At 45.9% G+C, this 20,729-nt stretch overlaps 7 protein-coding genes across 7 annotated transcripts; 4 read left to right on the forward strand and 3 right to left on the reverse strand.

The window, feature by feature from the left end:
* Positions 1 to 863: 863 nt before the first annotated feature.
* IL334_005164 (uncharacterized protein) lies at positions 864 to 3,521 on the forward strand (the record flags this gene model as incomplete). Its single annotated transcript, XM_062936878.1, has 15 exons — positions 864 to 1,204; positions 1,253 to 1,347; positions 1,409 to 1,526; positions 1,576 to 1,646; positions 1,696 to 1,851; positions 1,917 to 2,066; positions 2,128 to 2,267; positions 2,320 to 2,440; positions 2,496 to 2,601; positions 2,655 to 2,743; positions 2,805 to 2,856; positions 2,922 to 3,032; positions 3,082 to 3,167; positions 3,233 to 3,324; positions 3,381 to 3,521. 15 exons carry the CDS (start codon positions 864 to 866, stop codon positions 3,519 to 3,521), a joined length of 1,869 nt encoding a protein of 622 aa, XP_062792929.1.
* Positions 3,522 to 3,675: 154 nt separating this feature from the next.
* IL334_005165 (uncharacterized protein) lies at positions 3,676 to 4,852 on the reverse strand (the record flags this gene model as incomplete). The annotated part of the gene is made up of 4 exons (XM_062936879.1): positions 3,676 to 3,745; positions 3,809 to 4,423; positions 4,487 to 4,510; positions 4,566 to 4,852. The coding sequence occupies 4 exons, from the start codon at positions 4,850 to 4,852 to the stop codon at positions 3,676 to 3,678; spliced, it is 996 nt and encodes a 331-aa protein (XP_062792930.1).
* A 421-nt stretch (positions 4,853 to 5,273) lies between these two features.
* On the reverse strand, positions 5,274 to 7,488 carry IL334_005166 (uncharacterized protein; the record flags this gene model as incomplete). The annotated part of the gene is made up of 8 exons (XM_062936880.1): positions 5,274 to 5,611; positions 5,668 to 6,163; positions 6,214 to 6,428; positions 6,485 to 6,725; positions 6,771 to 7,102; positions 7,160 to 7,219; positions 7,276 to 7,365; positions 7,416 to 7,488. 8 exons carry the CDS (start codon positions 7,486 to 7,488, stop codon positions 5,274 to 5,276), a joined length of 1,845 nt encoding a protein of 614 aa, XP_062792931.1.
* A 466-nt stretch (positions 7,489 to 7,954) lies between these two features.
* IL334_005167 (uncharacterized protein) lies at positions 7,955 to 9,824 on the forward strand (the record flags this gene model as incomplete). Its single annotated transcript, XM_062936881.1, has 9 exons — positions 7,955 to 8,098; positions 8,156 to 8,176; positions 8,240 to 8,424; positions 8,486 to 8,609; positions 8,656 to 9,000; positions 9,050 to 9,130; positions 9,181 to 9,427; positions 9,481 to 9,553; positions 9,623 to 9,824. 9 exons carry the CDS (start codon positions 7,955 to 7,957, stop codon positions 9,822 to 9,824), a joined length of 1,422 nt encoding a protein of 473 aa, XP_062792932.1.
* Positions 9,825 to 10,243: 419 nt separating this feature from the next.
* On the forward strand, positions 10,244 to 12,624 carry IL334_005168 (uncharacterized protein; the record flags this gene model as incomplete). The annotated part of the gene is made up of 7 exons (XM_062936882.1): positions 10,244 to 10,304; positions 10,356 to 10,394; positions 10,455 to 11,214; positions 11,263 to 11,467; positions 11,513 to 12,004; positions 12,056 to 12,545; positions 12,596 to 12,624. 7 exons carry the CDS (start codon positions 10,244 to 10,246, stop codon positions 12,622 to 12,624), a joined length of 2,076 nt encoding a protein of 691 aa, XP_062792933.1.
* A 314-nt stretch (positions 12,625 to 12,938) lies between these two features.
* Positions 12,939 to 15,717, forward strand: IL334_005169 (uncharacterized protein; the record flags this gene model as incomplete). Its single annotated transcript, XM_062936883.1, has 10 exons — positions 12,939 to 12,975; positions 13,027 to 13,160; positions 13,254 to 13,477; positions 13,546 to 13,737; positions 13,799 to 13,874; positions 13,941 to 14,257; positions 14,320 to 14,484; positions 14,555 to 14,814; positions 14,941 to 15,086; positions 15,166 to 15,717. 10 exons carry the CDS (start codon positions 12,939 to 12,941, stop codon positions 15,715 to 15,717), a joined length of 2,103 nt encoding a protein of 700 aa, XP_062792934.1.
* A 206-nt stretch (positions 15,718 to 15,923) lies between these two features.
* IL334_005170 (uncharacterized protein) lies at positions 15,924 to 19,766 on the reverse strand (the record flags this gene model as incomplete). Its single annotated transcript, XM_062936884.1, has 14 exons — positions 15,924 to 15,975; positions 16,030 to 16,274; positions 16,423 to 16,712; positions 16,792 to 17,029; positions 17,100 to 17,271; positions 17,332 to 17,404; positions 17,454 to 17,544; positions 17,600 to 17,663; positions 17,720 to 17,856; positions 17,916 to 18,775; positions 18,842 to 18,956; positions 19,023 to 19,039; positions 19,102 to 19,210; positions 19,275 to 19,766. 14 exons carry the CDS (start codon positions 19,764 to 19,766, stop codon positions 15,924 to 15,926), a joined length of 2,955 nt encoding a protein of 984 aa, XP_062792935.1.
* Between the last annotated feature and the right edge of the window lie 963 nt (positions 19,767 to 20,729).

Genomic DNA, 20,729 nt, shown 5'->3' on the forward strand with positions numbered 1-20,729 from the left:
GTGTACCAAGGGTCATAGGCGTACGACAGCTACTGTCACTGTCAGGCATGCTGCCTGAGATTTTCAGGCGCGAGAAAGCAGCTCTCACGGACGCCTATTGCCAGGAATTGATGCCGCTCTCGCATGATAAACTGGGTGAAAACAAAGTTTTGGTGAATGTCACGCTTGCCATCCGTATGCCTGCAATCCTTACGTTCATTCAGCCATAGGCGTAATGTACTTGTGGGTCTGTCATCTTCGATCTGTTGAATTATCTGATCAATTCGCAGGATCATTCAACCGTTCGGCGTTCAGAAATACCCATTTTCCCGGCTCAAGAGACTGTTTGATCACATGAATCTTCGACGTCATAATTTCCGTGATTTCACCGAACTCGATAACGCTAACCCAAAGTGGTTTCCCAAACTTTCTTCTCACTTTCCCGATAAGATGTCCCGAATGCAGAAAAACTCCACAATATCTAAGCGTATGTTTAGACTGTCGGACCGAGCTTTACGTTGATCCTGCACTGGGGGTTTCTGATTGAGATCACAGGCAACACATGCCTTTCCGTTGTTCGCCGCTCAACTTTCTGTACCCTCGGATTCCTCACTGTGCCCATCACTATTTGGTAAGCTTGATATAAGGTTAATGTTAACCCTGTATGGGTCCCTTGCCCACCTGAATGTTCTTTAAATTGCATCGTGCACATCAGGTGACCCAGAACCACTTCGGGGCTCAAAACAACCCCGCATAATTCCCGTGGAGTACAAAGGAGAACAAGCATATATAAACCCGACCGATCAAGGAGGAAAGAGAATGCCCCTCTTCTTTCTCTTTATGCTCCGTCTGTCGCATTCGAATACTTTTACACCTGAGCGAACATGTACAATACAAGAACGGGCAATTTTGACGCTGTCGAGAAAGCCAAACCAAAGGCAATTGTCTCTCATCATGAACACGCCGAACCGCCCATCGACTATACATCTGAGGATCGCGATGCCCGTCTCGCCGCAAGAACGACTCTGCAAAATGCCCTTCACGGGATACCTAAAGCACAACTGCTCAGGGAAGCCGATGACTTCTGCGATTCTCAGGGGTTAGAGGATTTCAAGGTAGTCTTCCGGAAAGGAGCTTTACTGGCTCAAAGACCTAAAAATTGGAATGACATCGAAGAACTCGATGCCGAGGAAAAAGCAGCAATTCAGTATGAGCACGACCACAAGTGAGTGGAATTGTGCACATTTTTAAGAATACTGATATAAGAGAACAGATGGCGAATGTCGAAAGATCTGCTTTGGGTTGTCGGTGCTTGTGCCATGGGTGCAGCAGTCCAAGGCTGGGATCAGACTGGAAGCAATGGGGCGAGTAAGTAATCAGAGGTTATCATTGTAGGAATAGTCGTCTTGGTCTGACAGTTTATGCGTAGATCTTGGTTTCCCCCAAGAATTCGGGATCGCCAAAGGTCTTGATGAGCCTGGAGGCGCACACGATCAGTGGATTCTCGGCCTCGTCAATGCCATCCCCTATCTGTCAGCACCATTGATGTAGGTAGCCTTGATGGATAGCGCGATTTCCGCTCATTTGCTCTGATAGCGGTTGCACACTCTCTGATCCTATCAATAATTGGTTGGGTCGTCGAGGTGCTATCTTCATCGCTTCAATCAGTACGTATACGTAACAACAAGTCAGACCATGGCTCATCTGATCTTACAGTACTTATCGCTACTCCCATTGCTATGGCTTTCACTCATACTTGGCAAGAATTGTTGATCACGCGTGTCTTTTTCGGTATCGGTATCGGTCTGAAGGGATCCACAATCCCCATCTTTTCGGCCGAGGTCGCACCAACAGTTATTAGAGGTGCTTTGAGTAAGTTAAAATGGTTGATAGCGTTATCAAAAATCGAGCTGAGAACGCCTCACACTTCTGTACAGTTATGGGGTGGCAATTATGGACGACCGTCGGTATCTTCATCGGTTTCGCAGCCAACGCGATTGTGCGAAATTGCGGAGATATCACTTGGCGTCTCCAAATTGGTAGTTCTTTCATTCCGGCTGTACCTCTCGCTTTGATGGTCTGGTTCTGTGAGTAACTACACGTGATCAGCTTTCACGTCCAGATCATAGTGAGCTGATGTTCCAATAGGTCCGGAAAGTCCTCGATGGTACATGCGAAAAGGTAGAATGTTCAAGGCATATAAGTCTATGCGAAAGTTGCGAAGACACGATGTTCAAGCTGCACGAGATCTCTTCTATGCCTGGGTTCAGTGGGAAGCTGAGAAAAAGGTATCTATCTCAGCCATTCGAATTATACTGCGTGTACTTATTGTATCGTCAGGTCATTGGTGATCGGTCCCTCCTCGGACGATTCTCTGATCTCTTCACCGTGCCCCGTATTCGAAGAGCAACTCTTGCAGCGTCAGTCCTCCATGCTGGTCAAGATCTTTGTGGTATCAACAGTATGTTACTGCAAAAGAAATCTCGCTTTTGTTTATAGCTGACCTAGCAATCCAGCTATCGCCTTTTACAGCTCCACCATCTTCGTGAACGGCGGTGCATCAACTGTGGATGCACTTTATGCCTCTCTCGGATTTGGAGCTTTGAACTTTGTCTTTACATGGTAAGCGGTTGTCGTTGAGACAGGTTTGAAGCATTGGCTGATATAAAGTCTAGGCCCGCTGTTTTTACCATCGATACATTTGGCCGAAGATCTTTGAATCTTATGTTCTTCCCTCTTATGGCGGTCTCTCTTCTGGCAGCAGGTGAGTTCTTCATGATCACTTAACCAAGCAACATGATGGAGACTGATTGATATGTTTATAGGCATGGCATTCTATATTGAAGATCAGAAGATTCGAACCGGAATCGTTGCCATGTTAGTGGTGTCTGATTGAGCTTTCATCCGCAACTAGTTGACCATATATTTTCCTTTTTAACCAGGTTTATCTACATCTACACGATCTTTTATTCGATTGGTGAAGGTCCAATCATCTTCACATACTCAGCTGAAGTCTTTCCTCTTGCTCATCGAGAATTGGGTCAAGCATTCCCGTGAGTCGAAAAGTGTAAGTTTGGTATTATGATGCTGACAACGTACTAGTGTGTCTATCAACTATTTCATCAATTTCTTGCTGAGTTTGTGGTTCCCATTCCAACTCAAACAGTTCGGAGGTCCCGGAACTTTTGGTATGTGAACGTGTTCGCGTGTGGCAGTGAAAGCTATCAATGTACTCACTCTCATGTGGAAATAGGTTTCTACACCGGAACCAACATATTGGCGTTTTGTCTAGCTTTCCTGTTCATGAGAGAGTCGAAGCAGCTCACCCTGGAAGAGCTTGATCAAGTGAGTATAGATTCCCTGTATTACACTATAGAGTTGACATTCTGCCCTCTCGCAAGGTCTTCTCGGTTCCCACAAGCGTGTATATCAGTTACCAGTTCAAGAAGTGGATTCCTTGGGCTTTCAAACGATACGTGTTGTTCAATAGGCGAGCCGAGCTAGAACCTTTATTCTATGAAGACAAAGATATTAAGGCTTAGATTGATAAGATGGTATTTTTTTTGCAATGAGCGTCTTTATATCGAGGAGGAGTCGATGGGAAGTAAAGAGTTGGTACTTTTGTCGTGATTTGTTGTTTCCGTAATAAGTCCTATGTCATGTATAATCCTCTGTTTGCATGCAGGTTGGTGTGATTTATATCGATTTGATCATTGTATTGATAATCCATTCTTTCCCTTTGATACCGTCAGTCAGTCTGTATTTCCTATAAGTCCCATGGATTCAGTCTACAAGGTAACCGAGGCAACGAGAAAACTCGGATACTCACCATGTTAAGGGGAAACAATGCATCTGGCCTTCAGCAATACACCAGCTTCCGTCGACCTTTACCGCCTTGCACCTATCTATAAACTCTAAAGTATCCGGTGCTAAAACATCCCAAGTTCCCACTATTCCATTTACTTGTACACCGTTCTGCTTCAGTATGGCGAGATCGGCGTGAACAGGCGAAACCAACGGATCAGACGGCGCTAAATCCCCTCTCCATTTTCTAGCCACATATCCGGTGTACTGCGTAGTCAACACTGGATCCACCTTGCTCACTTTTGTCATTTCAGGATTACTGTTCGAGCAGTCCACGACCGGAGAGATGAGCATAATGGATCTAGGTGCAATAGCATCCTTTGAAGGAAAAGATGATGAAAGCACATGGAGAGCTAAACTGAGTGCGACGTTTCCTCCTGAACTATCTCCAGCAAGTATCAATTCTTGACCGTTGCGTTTTGATTCAGATGCTAATTCATGGTACATATGGGAGAGTGCTGGAATAGCAGCGGACGCTGTACTTTTCATCGACAAAGGGTAAGACACGAGAGTGAGGTGAAATTGAGGTAATCGCCGTGCGAACTCCAAAATAAGACTCCAATGCTGTGAGGAAGGTGGCCTGTTGTTTGTCTTCAGTAGCTGGTAATGGTCTAGAATATTTAGGAGGATTGTTCATACGTACGCATGGAATCCCCCTCCAGCAAAACTTCATTACTGTCAGTGGAGGTGATCATTCACGTAAAGAAGGAAGGCAAACTCACTATAATACCCTGCCTTTCTTTCTTTCTACTTCTCCATCCTGTCTATGGTTCTGCTTTATATCTATGTTATAGCACCATATATAATGTATGCATCTTTCGGTAACTACGCAGTTCGTCTTCAAAGAGCTGGACACAGACAACCTGGGTGAACCAGTTTTCGACCATTCTAGCTTGGACTCCAAATTGGAAGGCGGAGCGACGAGACGTGGTCGAAATGGTCTGATAAGTGTCTCTAGTAGATGCATGAACCAAGATCGTTCGGAGAGGGGCTGAGTTTCTACGTTCATTTTGTACGCCTATGATGAATCAATGATCGAGGGGGAACACAGTTGATCGACCATTTGTTCGTGCAAAAGTGGGTCATATAATTCTATATATGTGCAGTATGCATCGATGAATGGGAGCATGTCGCAAGCCTGAAGATGGGTTGCAGTCGCCGTAAGCGAGGGTATAAGTACAGATCGATAGTGAGAGGATAAATGGCGATCGTCAACTGTCGCATACATCACCCCTCAGTTCAGAGATCATCTCGGCGTTCGAGATCACGAACTCGCAGATCGCGTAACTGCTGCAGTCTTTGGTGTGGCACAAGATGAGAGAGATTTGGATTCCACACTTCAGCAATGCTTTCAGTCATGTATGGTACATTCCTTCTCTACTGAATCGTACAAGCCTATCAAAATGTTACGAGATACTAGTCCTTCTGTTTCAATTTGGCAACCCGTTGCCCAGTCTCAACATCATCAATGGAGCGTGCTGAGCAGTTCCAAACGTATCTCTTTCCCCGAAACTTCCTTGATCCCAACTTCGCTTAATTGTACACTTCCAGGCCAAAGCAGGTCTGAACCACATGAGTGCAAGAATTTCATCACCCTCAGCTTTCCAGGATTTCTTGACAAAGTCCTTATTCAGTACATCAAGCTTTTTGACGAATTCGTAATCTTCAGGCGTAGCAAACATGACATCGAAGGTAATCTCGTATGGTCCGGAGTTTTTCGAACGTACAACACGGGCAAGATCGGGAAGGTAGAAAGGTTTACCTCCGTCTAGGCATGAATTATAATCAATACACAGCGACGCAATGAAAAGTCATAGAACTCACAAAGATGGGTATTGATTGCTGGATCAGGATTAAGAGGGATGAGTTCCTTAGTTTGTTGCCCGTTGATATCATGTGTCTTGATTGGTCTGGTAGGTCTTTTAACTGAGCCATCTCCAACAACAAAGTGATCAACCGGGAAGTCTTCAGGATCTTCTACATCCATAAGATGGTAGATAGTGAACTCGCAAGCTGGGCCAGCGGCGAGCTCAAGAGGAGTACCAGGACTGGCAAAGTTACCGGCAGTCGCCACCTGACCTTCATATGCACCATGAAGGATACCAACTCGCGCACAGTTTGCAATAGCATTTGCCAAGCGTTGAGTTGGTGCCAGTACTTCCCCATAAAGACCGATCTCATGTACATGTTCAGGTGAACAAGGTTCCAGATGCGCCATGACAGCGTTTTTCCCGTAAAATTTCCACTGTAATTGATGAACTTCTGGATCAGATTTGAGAACAGGGAACATCCGAGCTGTCAGATCCCAGGTCTTCTTAGTCTAAGGGAGGTGTTAGCAAGTGACAACAGATAAGCATGATTGAGACATACGAATTCTTCAATGCAATTGATCAAAATGGTATCACGGATCCCACCGAGGAAGACTGTCTTGAATCCAACTTGACGTGCACCTTCCAGCTTGAAAGCGGTAGGTCTGCGTTCGATAACAGCTCCTGAAACTCGCACCCCGCGAGCAGATATCTGTTGATATTTCGCTTCCGAAATATTGAGTATTCCTCCCGGACCAGCTAGCAAATCCGGCCGAGCTACCATGAGGAATCATTAGCCTTGCCCCAAATATATGGAGCACAGTATGACTCACTCTTTTCGTACAAAGTATGAGCAGCGACGGATAGCTCGGTGCAGCGTGTATTAGGAGCCATGGGCAGAAGCTCAAAGTTATCTGCTTTGACCGTAGCCAGGATCACTTTTCCTTTGGGTATGGCACAAATACCTCCACATTCCATGATCTTTCCCATGTGCCATGCAGTGGGATGAGATACTTTTCCTAAACGATGAAGGCAATACGCGATAAAAGGTGCAGGGTCATATGCTCGACCGCCCTGGTGAATTATCAGCTCAACTCGTTCTCGTCTGAAGACACTCACAATGATAATATCAGGATCCTCACGAAGGGCCTTTAAGAAGGGCTCATGTCCTACCTGAGCTACAATAGCATCGGTCTTTTCCACGTCTTCCGCCTTCAATTGAGGGATTTCGCCACAAGGTGAAATCTTTCCATCTTTGAGTTTTTGCAGGACAGTTTCTTTAGATACATCGGTATAGATAGTCGCGACCTTCAATGTGTATTTCTTGCGATTTATGAGATCGGTGATGATCTCTTTCAAGAAATCAACGTGGGCTTTCGGTCCAGCTCCACCAGCGGAGGAAATGAGCAATTTCAGACCACGCGTGTAAACCGCATCAATCATTGGAGCCACTGGGCTCAGTCAGTTTGTGGGCATTGAGTCTCTCATATAAGTAGATGAGTACTCACAGTCTCGCTCGTACATTTCCTTTGAGACAACGGTATGATTTAGTGCAAGGTCGTCGGGACCTGATGTAGGATGATATGAGCTTTCACATGAAACACAAATCGTACAGAGCACGTACCTCCGTCCGTACTGCCAGCATCAACAATGATTGCATCCGCATTGAATTCCTCCACACCTCTCCACAAGTCTTCTTCGGGATATCCATAACCTGCGAGGTGTTAGCAGAGTACAGCAGTCTACTGAGGCACATTCGCTCACCAAGGATAGGAGAAGGAGTGATAATTCTGACTTCGTCCCAGGCGGAACCTTGAGACACACTTTCGACTTGCATTTTGGTTGATATGAGGTATTGATGTTTATTGATCACGGAGTCTCCTTAGACGATGTTGATGAGAGATGAAGATGTCGAAATGGATTATTGAATGCTTGTTATATGCGGGACCAAGAACTAGGTTTTCCGAAATTACTCATCCGTTCTCCGAGAGATGACGGGAAACATAGTCTGTTATGCCGAAACTTCTCGGGAAAGTCAGCTGATCATGTTCACATTAATCACATAATTCTACCCGCATGAGACTAGGTGGGCACATGTGCTTCCTTGCTTCCCCAGAGAGATGAAGCGGGAATGTGGCACTCCGCAGAGGCTCCGAGTCCGCTATCCTTCGGGAAAAGGGTTCTCCACAAAGGGGAACGAATGGCCATTTCTTTGCTATATATGGAAAACTATCAAGGCAAACATTTGGCACCTTTCCTCTAAATAAAATCGATCGAGAACGATAGTTGACCGTCTGCCAGCTATGAATAACGAAAAGCCCCAAGATCTTCACGTCGAACAAGTCGCCGACGATGAGTCCCCCCCGGAAGGTGTAATTGATCGAAAGGCGGAGCGAAAACTCTTGCTCAAATTAGACGCCGTCATCCTTCCGTTGACGGTTCTCATGGTCAGTTCTTCGCCCTATCGATTTGAGAAGAAGTTTCACTGATGCGTGTTATCGTAGTATTTAAGTGCCAATCTTGATGTAAGTTACCAACAAAAAACAAAAATGAAGTAAAGACGCGGGTTTGCTCATGAAGACTAATAGCGAGGTAACATCGGAAATGCCCGACTCCAAGGACTGCAGAAAGAGCTGCTTGACAACGACGATAAGAAATACTCGGTCGTATTGTTATCATTTTACGTCACGTATATGTTGGGCAGTATTCCTGGCACTTTGCTGAGTAAGGCTATTCCACCGAATTGGGCTTTAGGAGCGGGATGTCTTGTCTGGTGAGTTGCCAGATACTAGGCATCATAGAAAACACGCAACTGACAGGGGCGATTGCTATAGGGGTATTGCCGCATCCTGTATGGCGGGATGCCAAAATTATGCTAGCATTATTGTCTGCCGTCTTTTTATCGGAATAGGGGAATCGATATTTGGACAAGCTGTCGTACTTCATTACAGTCTTTGGGTGAGTAATGATCTGGCCGAATGCGAAGTTTGCTGACACAACGCAGTACAAGAAGAATGAGATTGCTACTCGGTTGGCTGCGTTCATAGGTGCAGGTGTGCTCGCAGGCGCGTTTGGTGGCTTGATTGCGTATGGGGTCTCTCATATCAAGTCACACATAGCCACATGGCGTATCCTTTTCCTGATCGAAGGTTGCCCTTCTGTTCTTCTGGGTATCTGTGTTGCTCTATTCTTACCGGGTAGACCTGATCGATCAAGTTTCCTCACTGAGGCAGAAAGGGAATTAGAGTTTTTGAGGCTGCGCTCCCAGAATCTAGATGAAGCCGACAACGGAATTGACTGGAATGGGGTCAAGAGGGCTTTCACAGACTGGAAGAGCTATGTCATCACGGTGCGTATTGATATTAATACCCGTAATTTTGGCTAACCGTACCCCGTAGTTTATCTACAGCTGTATGCAGCTCACTCTTTCGTCCTTGAGCGGATTCTTCCCCACGATCGTCGCGTCGCTTGGCTATACGGTAAGCCCCTCCAGTGCTAATGCAAGCCTGAGCTGACAGGCATTTGATAGAATGCCAATGCTCAACTGTACACTGTACCCCCATATGCTGTCGGTTTTGTCTTTATGATACTTGTCAACCATTTCTCCGATCGGGTGCGAATGAGAGGGCCTTTCATCATTTTGGTATTCTCCATCAACTTACTTGGATGGCTACTTTTATTGGTTGTCATTCACAACAATCATCTAAGATACTTCGCATGCTTCTGTGTCGTCATTGGAGGGTACTGCACGATCCCTCTTATCCAATCTTGGGTTTGTGAGTAGATAGCTCTGACCAGATATGTTTGACACCGCTGACGGATGTTTTAGCGAATAATACTGGCTCGCAAAGTCAACGAGCTGTGCATCTCGGCTTCTTGAATAGTTTCGCGAATTGGGCAGCGTGAGTAGTTATTGGTACAGCTGTAGCTAACCTGTCTAGCCTCACATCTCCATTCATCTTCCCAACCAGCCAGAAACCATATTGGCACACCGGATTTGGTTTGAATCTCGGCTTCAGTTGTGCGGCAATTATTACCACATCCGCGATGATCATCTACTATCGCAGGGAGAATGCGAGACGTGATCGTGTGGAGGGGAAGCCAGACCCTAGAATGAAAGTGGATCAGGCGTCTTATCATGATCTTGCCCCTGGTTTCAGATACACGATCTGAGCAATACAGAATGATGACGACAGGAAAGGGGATATTTTTCAGTGTCCGTAGAAAGCTCGGGCAAAAGGTTGTGGTCATAGTACCTCGCTATCTATGAGAACTTTATCTGTACCATTTGTGTCAATGTTTGGACGATAAAACTCTGTACTTGTAGATCTGGAACAAAAGTTTTACGATCAGAACACTTGATACCGTTTTTTGTACTTCGGGATATGATGCATATGGTCGTATTCAATTCATGAAGTGCCCATCTACAAGTTGTCAACAATGGTTGCAACCGGACCGGATGTGACCGGTTGCAAGCAGGACACGCGTAGCTATGAGTAGTTTGGTACCACCCTTTCTTTTCCCGATAGATTTCGGACAAGTTTGATTAAATCTATAATTTGATCCAATCCAGTCAAATCCCATCAAGCAAAATGCCCAAAAACGGAAGACCACCAGTCAGCTGCTCGGAATGTAGACGTTCTAAGCTCAAATGTCAGTAAAAATGGGACACGTGATACCAACGCGCTGAATGAGTCGTTTTAGGCAGCAAATCATGGCCTTGTACTGAATGTCAGCGAAGAGGTACATGAAGACCAGTTTTCATTCGACCCGATCCCCGATGCTAATCTATACTTTAACCAGGATGTGCTCATCTCTGTCCAACGGGAGTCAACACCCAACGTCGCACGATCTCTACCGTCCTCAGTGAGAATGCAAGACTTAGAGATCGTCTTGCACGATCATCGCCAATCACAGTCTCCGAATCGCATATAGCAGCTTCGGGGCCAGCTCCTGCTGATGAAATGGTGGAATCAGCCCCTCTGAACTTGTCACCGTCGATACAACTCTATCATACGGCTCCTCCACCATCATTCAGCACACCAATACCACCGGTCGGACAGCTGTCGATAGGTTCAGGTGGCGGATCCAAATTTTACGGACCAACTGCGGCTGCTCATGTTCTTCCTGATGAATGGGCAGATCGGGATATCCGAAACAATCAGTCATGCAGTCGTATCGATTCCAACGTACCTTTAACATTCCCCCTTCTTCGTCCTTCCCAATCTGCCCGGCAAGCGTTTTTGGATGACGCTCGAAATCAACTGCCTGCAGATGACCTGCTGCAGAAATGGACTGACTCATTCTGGGTCGCTTCGTCATGGCGCTTTGAGCCGATTACAAAGCAATACTTCGATAATTTATTCCTTGATCCGTTGAACGGCACTCGAGCGACGTCAAGAACGGGCGCGCAGTTGGGACTTCGTTTTTCGATACTTGCCATTGGCTCTCTATTCGATCCAGACCTTCCTCCACATTCGACCCAAGCACAAACCTTTGACGACTTTGCTATGGCATGTCTGACTGCCGCTGATTTCCTCACGAACACTACCGTGGCGAGTCTGTGAGTGATTGAAGCTAGCGATTGCAACACGTCACTGATATTTAGTAGGGTTTGCTTGCACTTGCATTGCTGCTTTTTGTTGAACGACTCTCGTCCAAGAACCGAAGAAATCTACGTTGTCGTCGGCCTGGCTTTACGACTGGCGACCAGTGCAGGGTTCCATCGAGATGGAACGTGGTGGGGCCTTCCGGAACTTGAAGTAGACGCACGCAGACGAATATGGTGGGAAATACTTACTCTTGAACGAGTCAACGTAAGTTAAGTCGATATATGTACAGAGCGCTAAATCTTGATACAGTCCAACCGTTTCGGTTGCCCTTCATTCATCAATTTTGGACAATTTGATGCCTTGCGACCAAACGATCAGTCTCATGATAGTTTCCTGTTCTGGCGATGGGAATACGATAACGTGCTACATGTTCTCATTAACAGGATAGAAGCAATTAGGACTTCTCCGGACTTGGACGGACTGTCCGACGCAGATTATGCTGTAAAATCGTATTGGCAGAGTGTCCCTAATTTACTGAAACCCTCACAACCACTGCTCAACCAAGGTCACGATGGATTCGTTCTAGCTCTACAGCAACGACGCCTAGCATTGCATTATTACACTGGGCTACATCAACTCCATCGTCTGGGAATGAACCGGGCGTTAAGACTTCATGCCTCAGAACCTCTCGATTCACAATTCGCTTCAAGTGTGAATATCATGATAAATGAGGCTTGTCGAAATGTTATTGACCTAGTAGATGATATTTACAGTCTCAGTCCTATCAATACGAGGCACATGGTGAGAAATACCGGTTAAAAGGGACGAACTGTCTGGCTGATTGTCTTTCAGGTTGTTGCCCTCGACCTTTTTAGTGTACTCGTACCTCAGGCTGCATTGGTGATCAGATCTCCCAGAAGCTCTTTAGCTGTCACATGTCATCATCAATTGGTACGAGGTGTGGATTTGTTAGAAAAAGCGGCCCGTCAAACGCCCTGTCCCTGGTATCTTGCGCTGTTGCAACGAGGTCAAAAATTAGCTGCTAAGGCCACAACAAGTCTTCAGACTCGCTTTAATACCACCCAAAGACCTTCGGAAAATCAAGAGACGGATGGTGTCGATGAGCTGCTCGGCGATATCACGCAACTCCATAAGTATCAGCAATCAGCCGCACCATCACCCGCACCAGAAAGTCGAAACATCGCTATGACGATCGCCGATGATGTTGAGTTCGAACGCTGGATATCTTCATTAATCGAGGATAGTCCCCTTGACCTTCTTACAGGGTCTGGCAGTAATCCCGGATATCAGCAGGGTGACACTCGCCTCAACGATTCGAATTGTAAGTCACTCGTGTTTGTGAAAATAGGCGGCTGATTGAGCTGTCATCAGTCGATTTCACACAATTCCAATTGCCTTAGAATGTCGATAGAAACAGCAGCATTGTGGTGTCAGCAGTATCTCTCAAACCTGTTGTAGTTGCATGCATGTAATGCAGTCTTTTGTCGTATCGACTTCGCATCTTGAGGAAGAGATAAAGTCATGACGTAAGAAGCTTTTCATCGAAGTTTGAGTGTGTCACCGGTTACCATATCGCGATTCAAGTCTCAACTTCGATTCCATTTTCATCCCCATCGCCTATATCTTGATCAGATAGCATCGCTCTCTCTACCTCAAGTGTCCGAAAAGGAGCTTTCATATAGCAGGCTCTAGGTCCCAGGTGAATGTACATGTAATGTCCGACGGAGAGAAGCTCAAAGCAATCGTCATTGGTCAGTCTTACGCTGATTCAGGTTGAATGAAACGCTGATTCCCAATATTAGGTGCTGGTGTTGGAGGAACCGCTACGGCTGCTCGACTTGCACACGCTGGGTTTGATGTTGAGATTTACGAAAAAAATGACTTCTCGGGCGGCAGATGTAGCTTGATACATCACGATGGTTACCGTTTTGATCAGGTAAGGCATTTTCCTCCAGATCCGTAGTTTTCCCTTTAGGGCAAAGCTGATTTTTGCTTTTTGATCTTCTTTTCGACATTTTCTCTACTCCAGGGCCCCTCACTGCTCCTTCTCCCTCCTCTTTTTCATCAATTATACAACGATCTTGGCACGGAGCTGGAAGATCACATTGATCTTGTTCAGTGTGATCCGAATTACGTCATCCATTATCACGATGGAGAAACCGTCACTCTCAGTTCTGATAGAGCGAAACTAGGCGCAGAAGTTGAGAAATGGGAAGGTAAAGGAGGATCACAAAGGTTGGAAGCCTTCCTCCAGTAGGTCTCTGTTAGTCTCTGAACGTAAACGGGTACGCTCTGCTTACATTCGTTTCGGCTACGCGTAGCGAAGCTGGAATTCATGGTCAATTATCCTATGAGCATGTTCTCAGCCAACCCTATACCAGCTTGTTGTCAATGCTCAGACCAGAAGTTGTTATTAACCTACTCAAGCTACATCCGTTTGGAAGTCTGTGGGGCAGGTGTGCTAGATATTTCAAGACTGAAAGGATACGAAGAGCATTTAGCTTTGGTAGTATGTGAGTGAAAACAACCTCGAATTCCTAGGATCTGAAATCGAAGCTGATAAATTGCTCAAAGGTATCTCGGTAGTTCACCTTTCGATGCACCTGGCACATATACTCTTCTACAATGGACAGAAACATGCGAAGGTGTTGTGAGTTTCCTCCCCATTTTACCGCTTATTCAACGCAAATTGAGCTTTGCTGATTCGTGTTCTCAGTGGTATCCTAAAGGAGGCTTTCACGCCGTCATACAATCTCTCGTAAATATCGCTGAATCGCACGGTGCAAAATACCACTTCTCTTCACCTGTCTCCTCCGTCACACATGATTCAAGAGGAAGAGCTACTGGAATTAGGCTAGAAAATGGAGAAACAAAGGAAGCAGATGTAGTAATCGTCAACGCTGATCTGGTTTGGGCTCACAATAATCTTTTCGAGAAAGAGGGAGTTAAGAAGCCATTGGTGAAGCAGGGAAAGGAGAAGAAAGAGGTACTGGATCCAAGATTAGCGGAGAGATTATCCAAGAAACCACATTCGTAAGCCGTTCTCTTACTTTAATCCTAAGTCTTGGAAGCTGATCCCTCCTGTTTCGTACCAGGTGCTCGTCTATTTCCTTTTACTGGGCGCTCGATTCAACCATACCTTCGTTAAACGCACATAACATATTCTTGGCAGAAGATTATGAGGGTTCTTTCGATGATATCTTCAAAAGGAAGGGAATGCCCAGAGAGCCCAGCTTCTACGTCAATGTCCCATCTCGAGTGTACGTGATTTAAGACAAATATCTTTTTTACTACGGGATTTGCATTGCTGATCTTGTAAAGTTGACACAGTGATCCTTCTGCATCACCTGAAGGCAAAGACGCCGTAGTTGTCCTTGTTCCTGTTGGCCACCTTCTTCCTTCGTCGGGTGACGGGGAATCCATTCGTACATTTTCCAATGGATCGAAAGTACCAAATGCAGAGAGTCAGGATTGGCCAGCTCTAGTGGAAAGAGCCAGAACACAGGTTATCGAGGTGATGGAAGGTCGTCTGGGAATACAAGGACTAAGGGAGAAAATAGTTTGGGAGGGAGTGAATACTCCCCAAACATGTGAGTCTGTCAGGTATCCTTTTCCACTAGGTATCTCGAAGGAGAGGTTGTTTTGCGATCGAATTACATCCGATCAACACGATCTTCGTGTGAGTCGTTCAAATGCTGAAACGCTGTCTACCGTAGGGAAAGAAAAATTCAACCTGACTCATGGTTCGATACTGGGAATAACTCACGATTTCTTCAATGTCCTCTCATTTCGTCAACAAGCTAGACACCCTTCCCTCAAGAGCGCGTATTTTGTAGGTGCAAGTGCACACCCCGGCACAGGCGTGAGTCGGTTATCAAACACTGAAGTCATCTATTCGAAATTTGCAATGAGCTGACTGAATGACTACTTTTGGTCTTCAGGTGCCAATCGCTATTGCGGGTTCCAGGTTGTGCACACAAGCTATTCTTTCTGATCTACAACTCCCACTCCCTAGAACATATACTCCAGCTAAACCTAATCGATCAAATCCACTCGATGTCATTCAGTCTCGGCCACTATATTACACACTCGAAAATATCTTGTTCTCATTATTACCTTACATCATAGGATCCTTAATCACTATAATGTCACTCTCAATCTATACCTTCATTTTCGGTAAATTCCCTTCTTTGATACCTGAGAAGGGTGTAAATCGGTTCACATGGAAATATTTCAGAAGCACATTCACGACAGGTGATAGCGAAGTGGATTTAATCTTGACCGTTGTTTTCACTCTTACGGCTTTGTTATGTACTGCGTTGAAGTTAGCTCCTCCAGGTGAACCCGATTGGATGGCTCAAGCCAGAGAAAAAGCAAGGCAGGATGAAATAATACAGAAACAACGTTATCAAGTTCAACAACAACAAGCTTGGATGGCTGCATATGGTCCTCAGGCTCCAGCGCAAAGACAAGGTTTTGCAGGGAGCCAATGATGTATCAAAATCATAGACGAGGCTAGAGCGTTGCCGTATCAAGAGCGGTCCCGGAAAATTGTCGATGAACTATAGGGATTATATACATCTCAGGTCCCTGTAGTATGTACAATTTTTAGCTAGTAGTCGCCTACGAATGATGTTGTTGTGTTAATGCAAAATCCAAGTACAAAGAGCGTGTAACAGCAAAAGGGACCCTATTTCTACTAAATACTTGCTAAACGAGTCAAATACGACTCGAGGACTCGTTTGCCATTTCTACAATCAACTCCGTCAGCACACAACCGAGAATAGCATCCGAGAAGAGCTTACCTCAGATTCAACAGTCTCATCCTTTCGTTGGCCAAATGACCTGCATCACTGCTTTGACCCAAGGGTAAATGAACACATGGAGCTCCGAACTCCTTCTCAAGCCAGAAAACAGTGGGGACAGTACCACCTTCTCTGATCTTGAGAGGCCGAACACCCCATACGTCCTGAACGGACGATTCAAGTGCTTTGAAATATGGTGAATCGAGGGACGTGAGCCACCACGAAGCAGAATGAGTAACCTCGATCTGGACAAGACAAAGACATCAATCAGCTGGTGATCCTGGCTTTCAAGAGTGAAGGGCAAGCGATGATGGATGCATCGATCGGGGGAGGTTTGAGCCAAAATACTTGTTGTCAGACTCCTGAGCGTAAGGAGAGTCCCCTGCAACTCACCTGGAAAGCATTAGGGGAACCCAGCCCGTCAAAAAGCTGCTTGCAGTAATCCTTAAGAGTCTTCACAATCTCTTCAAGCTGTTGATCAGGTACAATACGCATACTGATATCTGCTTTAACCTTCTTAGGTATAACAGTCTTATTACCTGATCCTGAAGAATTGATGTTGGCAATTGAGAAGGAAGGTTGACGCCACACTCTTACCAGTTCTTCTAATGAGCGACCGGAAGCCGACGAAACATCTCGAAGTAGGGAAAGCTCCTCATCAGTAGGAGGTCTGACAGTATCATCTGTCCGTGGTGGATCATCTTACGTCAGCTAAGACGATTACGAGGATTTAAGGTAATTCTCTATATAGATGGAACTCACAGAAACCGGGGACTTTCACACCTTCCTCATCAGACAGTCCGCCCAGTACTCTGATCATGTCGTACATGGGTTCAGTCGTGGCGCCACCATCTACACCGTTATGTAGATCTTCATCTTTACTAGATATACTGAGATTGGCATATACAACTCCTCGCATGCCGAAGACCACACAGGGGTCTGCCTCATCTATCCAAGTAGAATTGGACAATAAGACAGCATCGATGTGACCAATGTCCGACTGTTTCAAGGTGCGCAGATAAGCCAGTTGAGCTATCGACCTGTCATGGCTATTAAGATCGACAACTCACCTTGTGCTTTCTGACAGTGGAAGCGAACCCTCTACTGCCTGCTTCTTCCTCGCCTTCGATGATCATCACCAAGTCCACATCCAGTTCCCTTCGTTGCCGCAGTGAAGCGGCAGCGCAAGCGACAGCAAGAATGGGTCCCTTGTTATCGGTCACGCCTCTTCCATAAAGATACCTGTATATTTCGGCGAATCAGCGAAGATCTTTTCGTTTTATATTTAGAAGATGTACACACCCATTTCGGCCCGATAATTCCCAGGGATTCGTTTCCCATTGATCCTCATCAGCAGGTTGGACATCGTAATGGCCTAAGTGCTCAATTCAGTTGATATTCTGGCTGGATCACCCTGAACTCACCATAAAATAAAAGCCTTTTCCTGGGTTTACCGATATCTCTCCCTGTAAAAGTTGCTAATACGAGTGGATTCTTTCCTTGTTCCCCGGAAAGCTACAATGCGAGTGTTGACATCAGCTGTGACCTCAATACAGAGAGTTTGACTGACCACTTCAGAAGATGCGCCGAGTTGAGACAGAATCTTTTTCAGCAAATGAGCACCTTGTCGACAACTATTCAAGCGCATCAGTCTTTTCATTTCGTGAAAAGGTGTAAGGTCCAATCTCACCTTTCTCGGTGAGCTTCATCAGATACTGTGGGTACAGCAACGAGTTTGGACAATGCGTATAACATGACATCACCTTCGCCCTCTACATCCAATTCACTGTCATGACCTGAAGATTTGGGTAGATCGATATTCCATATCTAGATTGTTCTACCGTAAGATTACTAGCGATGTCACACAGAAAGAGAACAAAACTCACCTTAACGAAAGAGTCGCTTCCGGTAGTCATCATTTCCCATCCTCCCTGTTTTTCCCCTTTCACGATGACACTATTCATTACCGTTCCACTGTGAGCTTGCCAAACAGCTGTACAATCGAATTCGTCATTGACTCTCAAGATTCTACCATCCGCGGCAGCGGTGTAGACATCGCCACCAAGAACTGACATCGAAAGAACGTCGGCGTCATGAGCCTCGATAGTGCGTATACAAGCACCAGTTTCCAGATCCCAAACGACGATCTCTCCAGCTTGCAGTCCCGCATAAAGCAGAAAATCTCTGACCGCAAATGAAAGAACACCTCCAGGAAGTGAATTGAATTCCCTAATTAAGTTTAATCCTCCTCCAGCTTCGCATTCCCAAATCTTGACGTCTGAATCACCGCTTCCACTAACTAACCATTTCCTCCCTTTAGGTCTAGCAATCATTTGCAGTGCGTAGATATAGCCATAATGAGCAAAGGCTATTCTAGACTCGGCCCCTATTGCCAATTCCGTTGCGGAATGCTCAGCTCTCTCGTTCAAACTCAGCTTGTCGAGATCGGCAGAAGTGAAAAACTCTTTTCGACTGCTGATAGGTGTGGCACCAACATTCGGGGAACGAGGAGAGTTGGTTCCACTGCCTGTCGACGAGCCTCCTTCTGGCGGATTATCGAAGAATCGATGCGGCTTGTATCTACCTGTGCGTTGAGATGGACCTGGACGGGCAGACACGGGGTCGACACCATTTTGACTGAGAGGAACGACCTCTACTGTACTGGCAGCAGCAGCAGAGATCTGTCGTCGACGAACAGGTCCGGGACCGGCAAAATTCACCCATTCGATGGATGCAGATTGTGATCCTGGAAAAGTGGGATTGTCAGCTTCCAACAACGAGGCGCATTGCTTTACATCCCGATGATGCTCACCGAAATATAACGTTCCACCTTCACGTTGATCCCAAGCTAATGAATAGATGTCTCCGGCAGTGTCATCGCAAGGGTGGATTATATAGATCAATTCCAGGGTCTTAGTTGACCAGATCTGAAGGTGGTCCGACGCATACACATTAGCGAGAATAGAAATGTGGAATCATCATCAAGTACTCACCCTGACATCGCCGGCGCCTGATTTTGGGCAAGAGCAAAGGTCAATAGTGGCACTAGGCGAAGAGGCAGCGAATACTTACTACTGGCACTGACTAGCCATTTTTTATCCTCAATGAAGAGCAATGCAAGTACACTTCCTTCATGACCCATGAGTCTATACATGGGTTGCAAAGAAGATCGAGAGAATACCTTAATCTGGATGTCAGTCGTTGTTCCACATCTAGATTCTCATGGCGGCTAGTGTTCAACTCACCGCAATTTCATTATCTTTGCTTTGACATCCGGCATAAATGAAATTCTCATCCGCAGTTATACTCAAGCCTCGGCCACATCCAACGCTGAGCAAATGTGATAAAGCAGGCATTTTTCCTTTTCTTTCCCGAGTAAGGGAATCTAAGTCCGGTATAGTCAAGGGAAGAGGCGCATACCAATCAGCAGCGACGTTTTTGGTTGGGGGTGGGAGTTGAGCAGGTTGTAGAGATCCAACAGGCAGATCAAGAAGGGTCGATGGTGGACCAGAAGGAATCGCGACGGAATTTTTCGCGGTGAATTTACCGGTGTGAGGGCGATAAACATGCGACCCGTTTGTTTGATTGGGATTGTCGTTTATGACAGGAGTGATCAAAAACCCAGGGTGAGAAGGGAAGGCAGAACGTCGTGGGAAAATGAATGATGGCGATAGAAGGGGACGTGTTGCAAGACCATCATAGAGGTTGGGTAGTATGCGAGAATCGGTAAGTGACATGTCGGTGCGGTGTAAAGATTTCGTTTATGTTGATTTATAGATTGATAGTTGGGGTGATTCAGTCAATGAGGGATTATTGAGGGAGAAGACGAAAGAGTTGAATCGATGTCGATATTGTTTTGTTGAACGAGGCGAGCCGTGATGAGTTTCAGAATAGACGATGATAATGAAAGTCAAAGCGTCAGTGAGCACGAAGTCTTGCGTCAGTCTATCGAAAGAAAATCCAGTAGCGATCAAGGCGGTAGAGCTCAATGTGATAGGAAGGGAAGAGAACGGGACACAAGGATGGATGATCAAATTAGTGTGACGATGCGATCACGAGGATGATGACGGATTGACTGATGATGTGTGTATGTGTATGAGGACGGAGATTTCTGATCAAGATGTAATCGAAAGGTGATGAGATATGAAGACCTCTGATTGTATCAGATCCGCTGAGATCGGCAGAGATGATAACGAGTGAGGGTGAGCAGGAGACAACTGAACTATACAGTCGTATATATATATATATATGTGCGTGGGAGTGATAGTTCTGTAAAACGATGAATCCGCTTTGCCCCCTATGAGGCTATCCGCTTTGATATACCTTGTCATTCGATTCAGTCTCCGCGATAACGACAGAGCACGTAACGTCCCCTTGAGCGAGCAGCATGATCAAGACCTTCGTATCGCGACAGTGTCACACCCCACAAAGAGCTTGGCAAAACATTGAAGAGGTGGGGGGAAAGACATGGCACTCACCTTTTCTTACTCCTGATGGTCTCCTTTGAGCTTCGACTGCCATGGAAGATTCACCCCCACCATTCCTTTCACCATCGTCATTAGGCAATGACGTTTCTGAGCCAACTGCTGAGTCGGGTGAACCTCGGGGAGACGACAATGAAGGGGAGGATAATTGTACCATATTTAGCAATCGCTGTTCTTGGTGAATTTGATTTTGCTGTGATAAAACCAGAGAAAGGA

The sequence above is a fragment of the Kwoniella shivajii genome, chromosome 7 (assembly GCF_035658355.1).
Source record: "Kwoniella shivajii chromosome 7, complete sequence".
Taxonomy (NCBI): domain Eukaryota; kingdom Fungi; phylum Basidiomycota; class Tremellomycetes; order Tremellales; family Cryptococcaceae; genus Kwoniella; species Kwoniella shivajii.